The sequence below is a fragment of the Serinus canaria genome, chromosome 2 (assembly GCF_022539315.1).
Source record: "Serinus canaria isolate serCan28SL12 chromosome 2, serCan2020, whole genome shotgun sequence".
NCBI classification, from domain to species: domain Eukaryota; kingdom Metazoa; phylum Chordata; class Aves; order Passeriformes; family Fringillidae; genus Serinus; species Serinus canaria.
Genome location: NC_066315.1, coordinates 9,530,261 through 9,539,395, shown reverse-complemented (window position 1 = coordinate 9,539,395; position 9,135 = coordinate 9,530,261). Strand labels below are relative to the sequence as shown.

The 9,135-nt window shown below is 36.5% G+C and overlaps 1 protein-coding gene across 1 annotated transcript in view; it reads left to right on the top strand.

Annotated features, from left to right (window-relative positions):
- Nucleotides 1-30: 30 nt before the first annotated feature.
- LOC115485364 (receptor-type tyrosine-protein phosphatase N2-like) overlaps nt 31-9,135 on the top strand; it is a 187,570-nt gene continuing 178,465 nt past the window's right edge. The window contains exons 1-3 of the mRNA XM_050970472.1: nt 31-316; nt 6,946-7,200; nt 8,543-8,583. Coding sequence (XP_050826429.1) covers nt 31-316; nt 6,946-7,200; nt 8,543-8,583 — 582 coding nt within the window. The remainder of the gene's footprint in view (nt 317-6,945; nt 7,201-8,542; nt 8,584-9,135) is intronic.

Genomic DNA, 9,135 nt, shown 5'->3' with positions numbered 1-9,135 from the left:
CCGGAGCCGCGAGCGGGCCCCAAGAGCCTGATGGCCGCGCTGCACTCCTACATCACCCAGAACCTGTCTGCCCAGAGCAGCGAGGACAGCCCTCCCAGCAGGACTAAAGGCTCTCAGGTTTATGCTGAGAGGTTGTACTCCACGCAGGTCAGTCCTTTCGATGGAACTTTTGCCAAAGGGAAAGCGGAAGATTTCAAAATGAGGAAGCTGTTCCAGCCGAGGCCTGGGCCTGGCGTGCTGAGACCAACCCCTGAGATGCTGAGTCATAAATCTGCTTCCCAGGATGACCCAAAGGACCCTCTGAGCATCGTGGATGGTAAAGTTGATATTTACTTATTTTTGTCACAGACATATTTTATGAAAAATCCTTTCATTAGGTCTTTTCTCCTGAGAAGCTTCAGCTTCCCCATGTTTTGCTGCTTTGGAATGTGTTTTGGAGAATTGTTTGCCCTGTGTCGAGGCTGTGGGCAGTCACAAGATTTTATTATCGTTCTTTTCCTTCCTTTGATAGCCTTCTGATGAAATCCTTTCTTCTATTCTTTTAGTATAGTTTTAGTATATAATTTTCTTTTAATATAATATATATCATAAAATAATAAATCAGCCTTCTGAAACATGGAGTCAAGATTCTCATATCTTCCCTTGTCCTGGGACCCCTGTGAACACCACCACAATTTTTTGCTTACCTGAAGTTTCCCTCATGTTTACTGAAAATTTTTTGAGAAAAAGAAAATAAAATTAGACATTTGATATATCTCCTAGTATTGGCATATATATATCTGCCATAAGACAGTAATAATGTTCACCATTCCAGCTATTCTTTCCCTGCAAACATCTACCCACATTCTTCAGCCCACCTCCCATATGTGTGCAGAAATATATGGCACTTAGTAAGACATAGCATTTATGTAATTTATTATATTTTCAAAGCATTTTACAAACAACGCATAATTATGGGTATATCTTTGCTATCAAATCTGTTTTTATGCTTTCATCCCACACCATATATATATAGATACAGAAATGCCTGGTTTTGTTCCACGTCTCTTTATTTAACTAGAAATTCAAGGACCATGGGTAAAATTCAAGCACAGAAATTAACAGTGAGATGAATTCTGGTGCAGAACACAGAGAAGGGAGGAGTCTGTCAGTTCCATGGATAGGTGAACAAAAAGGTGGGGTTGCATCTAGTTTTGTCTGGACATTCTGTAACAAAGAACTCATTTCTTGGATTTTAATCTTTTTTTTTGATAATGCTCTTTAACAGTGATTGGATGGCAGTATTTTCTGTACCTGATAATTCAACAAATATTTATATTAAAATGGAGGGTAACATCCCTATGCTGTGCTGCACTCAAAGCACTGCTTTGCAAGATGAGTCTTGGGGATCATGTAGACTTTATAACTGATTCATTTTGTTGTTTCTTTAAATTTATCTAACTGTAGATATTGTTCCAGTGGTCCAGGATGCCTGAAAAATAAAAGGGTTGATCCCCAGCCATTGTCAAGCACTTTATCTGCTACACTGCAGCCAGCACTACCCCAATGGATTTTGGTGATATGTAAGAGGGCTCCTTTGAATCCCTCTTTATCATCCATTAAGTGCAGTGTTCTTTGATTTGCTGTTTTGTTTTTTAATAATATCCTCCAAAACCAGAACACACACAAACACACAGAAATGTCAGAGTTTCAGCAGAGGAAAGATAATGCTTGCAGCCTAAAGGATGCTCAGAAGTGAAAGCATTCTTGGTATGGTGCCCAGAGATAATAGGTTTCAAGGAAAGAACTATAATGTAAAATCAAATCCAGGTGGCACTGTAAGTCTCTTGCACAGGTTAGACAATTTTGTTGCTAGACTCAAAACAAACTAGGCACATGCTGGTTTCATTATCCTCCAGCTGTTCCACTTCACCTTTCCTGGTAGGAGCCAACTGGGAAAAAAAAGCTTAACACTTACAGGGAATAACATGTTTCACAATTCAATGGGTTGTACTACTTTGACTTCTCATACATAATATGCCCTATAGGAGCTTCTGCTATTGCATCTACTTTTAAATGTTGCGTAGACAAAACATTATGAATTGTTTAAGCTGGAAATACTGTGGCTTCCTTTGTATTTTTGAGCCACTCAATAATCTCACAAGAAAGTGGTGAGGACAGACCCTGGCACATTCATTGTTTACAATGCTGTCCATTGGAACGAAGGTGGTTTAGATTCAGGTTTCCCAGGCTGACCACACCACCTCTTTCTGCTTTTAACCTTTCTCCAATCTCTCTTGTGTTTATGGATTATTGTAGGCTTGTAGGTTGTTTTCTCTCTTGAATTCTGTGAACTACAGAACTGTAAAAAAACTGGAAGGATGGGGTGCTCAGTTCTCTGATCCATCTGATAGAGGATTAGACAAAAGCACTGGACTGGGAGAACAATCCAGAAGGTACTGAGCAGATTAGTACTGAGAATTGCTGCAAAACAGTGGCAGGTAAATTCTCTAATAAGGCACCCTGAGGGAGAAATACAAAAGAAGGAAATGTGGAGTTATTTTTCAATCAGATTTGGAAGTTGTTACCTCTAGGAGTAGCATGATGTGCGTGGGCACTGCCTTTGTAGTCATTGTGCAACACTGGAATTGTTAATCTCTCCTCTGCACCAGCCGTATTTAGAATTTGGCTCAGTTTTGTGTGGTTTGTTCCAGTCTACTGATTTTTTATGTGTTAAATATTACAGAATACGTCTCTCTGTTCCTTTGAAAAGGTCACAGAATTAGTAATTCAGATGTCTTAAAAAATAGCAAACTTCCATGTTTATGGAAAAAAAAAAATTAATACATCCTCTCTCTAGCAAAGCTGAGATCACCATTCCATATGGTGCTCAGCTGCTGAGGCAGCTAACATGTGGTCAGTAGGGTGATGGGGTTGAGGAAGACACACCACACTGTGGAATTTCTAACACAGTCACTGCTCCCATACCATGTGGCTGTCAGGCAAGCTGACTTTGACTCTTGTGCCAGCAGAATATGAGGCATCATTTAAATGCTGTACAATAAAAAGCTATTTTCCCTGCATAAGGTGCTATTGATTCCTAGTAGGGAATTCTACTGGTGGAGCTTATATTAAAAATTACATCTTCTAGGACATATATGCTTTTACTGCCATTTTACCCTGGTTCCAGGGTAACTATAAAAGGCAGTTTGCATTCATCAGTTGGAAAGCTGGAGCTAAGGGAGAAATCTGGTTTGCAGTTTGCAAGCCCTGTGAAACATGACTGAGCATTGCTGAGTCTACTTAGGAGGGAGTCAGTGGGAGGCTATAAAAGCCTTGCACAGGTAAATGCATGTTCAAGTACCTGTGCTGCTTAAATGCTGTGCCATTGCAGTATCCATCTGCTTTTTGGTCTTTCTCCAACAATATTTTTTGATTTTAATAAATACATCATATTACCCAAAGGTGTTTGTAAACAGATGCAATGATATTTATCTGTTAATCGGTGTTATCCAGTAATTTACAAATTATTGCAAACATGGACAAGTGCCATAACAAGAAGTGTAAATATCCATATTTACCATGGACAAGGATTAATACCATATCAGTAGCCACGTGAATTTATCAAGACTCTTTCTAAAAAGACCTGCATTTCACTGGGCTGTTACAGATACTTTGGTGACTGTCCCTCCTGGGGTAGTAAAAACATGGTGTTCCTCATACTTACTGGCTTTGGACATTGCTTTTGGTTCTTGATGTTTTAAGTCCCATTGTAGTTGTTCAGTAGAAGTATATATAATGCCAAAGTTTTACTCATGTCAATGCAGTATTTAGGAGTTTGTTTGATGAACTGTGCCCAGGTGGCAATGATCACGGCAGGAATAGCAGTATTAGAGGAGCAGGAGGCTCCTCTATATAATATTGAGGTTTTAGTGAGCCAGAAGAACCTGCACTGAGCCTGTCAGTATTATCTTCAACAGAGCTTGTGGCCATTTTTTTCTTTTTTTTTTTTTTTTCTTTTTTTTTTTTTTTTTTTTGGTGTTATTCCTTGCCCTGTTCCCCCATTCCTATTTGTTTGACATTAAGAATGCTACTTTGGTTGACAATGGATATTAAAGATGAGTCTGAAGATGGACTGGAGCGATAAGACTGGGCTAAGCATATAGGTAAAGAGGAGAAGTTAGTTTGGAAAAAATGGAATGGAAATGATAAGGGTTCGTTGCCTGCATGTTGTTGAGTAGCTCAGTAGTTGATCTTGACAGCTGGCTGTGAATCAAATGAAATAAACAAAAATCTAGTTGTGTTAAATTAATATAACTCTTTTAATTATATATGTCCTGAAATATAATTCTCTTTTAAGGTTCATCTTCAAATGATGTTTTATTTGTAAAATTTTAGTTTTGATTAGGATCTGACATATATTCTGTCTTTTCATTGCTGACTTTACTAGCTCTGCTTCAATAATTTAGGCTTTTCTGTCAAGATTGTCCAATAGTTCTATAAGAGATCAGAAATGATCCCTAAGCAGACACAAGACTCCTGTGGTAATGCAGCAGTACTGTTTGCTTCCTCCAGCTTGGTTTTCTGCATTGCTGCTCTGTGTAACATCCTCTCCACCTCTCTGCCAGGTAGCTCTTGTGCTTCTTGAAAAAGCATCTCGAACTCAGGTTGATCAAGTGTATTGAAATTTTATTTTGCAGCTTGGATTAATTTGCTCTTGTAAATTGCCTGCCTAAAGTAAAGCATTTGGTCACTATGCTTTTACTAAATTATTAAATTGGTAACAGGAATGGATACAATAAAATGGAAGGAAACTTTTCAAAGTTTTCTCTCAAGTATTGCTAAGCTTCTATCAAACTTCAGTATTAATTTTGCTGCCTCCACATATCTTGGCCCAGAGAGTTTGGCACAGATTGAGTTTACATCTTTGATTCACATTTCTGAGCACTTGCTTTCCTGTACGAAGCTCTCTGCTATTCCAGTATGGTACCAAAATCTTTATCAGCTGTCAGTTTGAAGGAACATCACAGACATAACCGGTACTATATTTTTTATTGATAGCCACAATTAAGTGTACTTATAACTATGCTTTTTAAAAAGGTAACATTTTACAAGATTAGCTTGTATTTTAGATTACTGAATTTTATAGTTAAATTAGTAGAATTTGTAATAAAATCATGGACTACTGGAAAGATGTTTCCTTTTTACTTGGAAAAGAAAGTACCTCTAAGAAACACCTTCCCTGTATGTCAACTCACTCACAGACTCACAGTAAATCTATTATTTAAGGTGTTTAAGGTCTTTTGCTTTTTATGGACTAATTCGTTAAGGGAAAATGGCATTATTTTCTTTGGTGAATTTTGTGTTAGGTCAGGGAAATTAGTCTGTGCCTTGAGATGGAATTGGGAATCTGATGCTGAGATGCTGATGGTGAGCTCTTCAGTTAAATCTGGGGGGTCCAAAAAATGACAGGTGTGTCCAAGGTCTTGGCCTCTTATTCCCAATGAAAAATAGTCCTTGATTCTTGTCTCCCTGCAAAATCACAGATGTTCTGCTGCCTCTTCCCTGAAGCAGAAGTCTGTCAACTACTTTGACTTCTTTTCCAGTCTCTATGTACTTCTTACTCCTTTGTTGTGAAGAAAAAGGAAAAGCCTTATTTTTAGCCCTTCTTATGACATTGTTTTTCCCTGTTTCCCTACTTTTAAATTCACTTTTATGTGAGCCTGAAAGCTGACAGCATGATCCCAAAGTCTTGCTTACAGATGATGAAGATGTCCAACCACTGGGCTTGACATGGATGGTGTTATTGAGAAAAAAGGTTGGATGGCACCATCAAACTGCTTATATGTAAATTCATACATTCAACAGAGATTTAAAAGCAGCCCTTATTTTCCTCTTCCTACACAATACTATGTGAAAGATTTTTCTTGCTTGCATGCATATGCATAAATATGTTAAATTTCTTATCAACATGAATAAGTAGAACAGAGGCATGATTGGAATTTTTTTTTTGGTGTGCTACAGTAAGCACTACATTTAGTGTCTCATACTCCAAGGGACATTAGGCTGAGTTTTGCAGAGCTCTACAGACTGATAGTGGAGATGCAATATATGCAGTCAGAAAAGTGCCTTCCCTGGGGAGATGTTATTCTCCATCTTCTGACTCACCTTTAATACCCATTGTCCTTGAATTTCCTTTTCTTCAAAACTTTTATAACATCAAAGGTGTTTTGCTGTTTGGTTGTGTTTTTTTCTCAATGTGACTGGTAAAACATTCATAGCTGGCAAACCAAAATAAGTTCTATATATCTCTATATAAGTTATTTCTATATCTATCTATATTATCCATATATGTAAATATATATTTGAAAATATATATATATGTTCCAAGAGAAATTAATACAATTTAGAAATTTTGTCCTTGACATATCCATGTATATAATGGACATATATTTATATCCTGTTCTAATTGATGAGGAGTTTTTTGATGGAGAGACAAAATATCTGACTCATTTTTTCCCAGAACTCTGTATGGCTTATATAGATATCCTTATCTTGTGAAAGCAAATCACCCAAGAAAACTGATCTCTAGGAAACAGTAATGTTGTTTGTACTGTTTTGCAGTTAAAAAAAAATAAACTAGGCTACTTTAACACTTGCTTTCAGTATTTTGACTAGGAAAGAATGTTCTTCTTGTAAAGAAAACGTGATTATTTCATGCCCTCTCTCTAGGAGGACTTGCTGGGTTAGAATAGCACACATCTCCCTGTCCTGGCACAGATTCACCTCATCATTCACATCCATTAAGAATCCTGTGTTTTCTGTAAGGAATGCAGCACCTTCCTTTAAAAAGCAGATACTCTCCATGAAGGGAAAGCTATCTAAATTTTTTAGGAAAAATTAAAGATATAAGCACATGTGTTTCATGTATGCAGATGAATGTGCTTATGTTGTTTTCTGATCCAGAGGCACTGATTAAAAATGTACTGAAGGACCTAGAGAAACACCAAGTGAATGTGGAGAATCTCAGCTCAACAGAACTGGATGAAATCGCTGATACTATCGCCACTGCAGTCCAAAGTGTTGGCATTCAGGAAGAAACAGAAAAAAATGCTGGAAAAGCTAATGAAGACAAAACAGAAGCACAAATGAAGAAAGGAGATGCTCAAGGAAGGGTGGAGCTTCAGACTGGATTAATGGAAAACAGTGTTAATATACCAGGTATTTATTTTAGAAGTTAAGTACAGCAAAAGACAGCTTCCCTGATTTTCTTCTATTGCTTCACCTTAGTGCTAGACTTCTGAAAATTAGTTTGAAAGAAGGTGTGAGAGAAAGTTTCTGTATTTCCCAAAAGGCTGTGGAATTTTAGATTGTTGTTTTCTTTTTACAGCAGGTTCTTCATTTACCAAAAAAAACCGTGTTTATGAACACTCAGTCTTCAAGCTTCACAAACAAGATAAAACCAATTTTATTGAAACAGGAATTGCTTTATGCTATGTGGTCTAATTTCCTATTCTTGAAAATGAGATGTTTAAGCAAAATTATAATGGAAATTATTATCCTACAAGATGTATTTCAAAATATGCAGAGAAAAAAGATATGTTTTATAGATAATCATTTTTTAACATGCCAAAGTTACTTGCAGAAGAAAATCTGTGACAAGTTACAGGTACAAACCTGATTCTTCCCTTTCCCTCTTAGGGAATAAGAAGAGTTATTATGGTTATTTGTTTCTGTCTGCACACATATTTTCCTGGTGATGCAGATTCAGGAGCTGCAGTAATTGCCATTAATGAGTGAATACCACAGTGGTACCTAAGTTACTGCTCATCGATTTTCTATTTTAGGAATGGTATAACATCCTGTATGCCAGAAATGTGTACTGTAAGTCATAAAAAATGGTTTTCACTGTTTTCATGGTGATATACTGAGATCCTTACTAGTTAGTGATATTCTGATTATTCTGATTGCCAGATTTTGTTGTAGATTAAAAGAAGCAAACTTGAGGATTTATCTTGAATCATGCTGAGAAAGATTAATGACATTCAGTTCATAAAGCAAAAAGCCAGTGCTATTTGACTGAGGTTAAGGATGTGACTGAATATTATCACTGTAGTTAAACTGTAACATGATTTTGGTGAATGATAGCTTTTGAAGTATGTCATTTTCTTCCACCAAAATAGGTAAGTGGGAAATATCTGTTTCCTTTTCCTTTACCATAAATATCCATTCAGCAAGCTTAAGCCATTTTATTCTGGTTTTTTTTTCCTCAGATATTGGTAAAATGATATGATGATTTGACACTTAATTAGCAAAATAACACTATTACATTGGTTATTGAAGTACTCTTCCATTGATCTCACATTAATTTGCTATCAAAGTGGGGTTAGTATAACAATAACAAATTATACAGTGCTCCTTACTCTGCCCTTTCAGCTTTGATGTCTCAATGTTTAAATCACATAAAAAGACCACTGCTAAAAAGCAGCCTATGAGAAGTCTTTGTTTTGTACATGATGTTTGCCCTTCATAACTATATATTTGTGCTTTTCATATCCTACAGACAATGGAGTGCACGAAGCCAGTGTGAGAAGTGATAAAGAGGTAGAGTACCAGTATTTTAACAAAACAAGTTGTTCCATCTCAGAATATCAGGTTTCTGTGCTAAATTTCACACTTCTGAAATATAAGACTTGTTCTAAGTTTTGTGTGGCTATGATTCAGTAACACACGTGTTGTTTTGATGCACTGAAATATTAAATGAGCATTTATTTAAACCTTAACCAAAATGGGTTTTGATGTTCAAAAATCAAAATCAAGTCCTTTTTTCCCCCTTTCTCTAATTTTTAAATAGACAGAATTCATAATAGATTCACAAAGTTCAGAAAAATTCAGGCTTTTCCTCAAATCTATAGATTTTGAGCAGTGAGGTGTTTTTGAAAATGCTTTTCCCCCCTGTCCTTTGGCTCTTAGTTCTGGGTAACATCAAGTATTTCAAAAGCTCTAGGCATTACATCTCATACCCTAGCTATTAACATCAAAATTAGCATTTTAATCCAGATTAGTTTTGCAATATTCCTCCTGAGTCATTCTTTCAGATAAATGAAACACAATAATAGAGTACAGTATTTTCTCTGTAATTTTGTTTTGATCTGA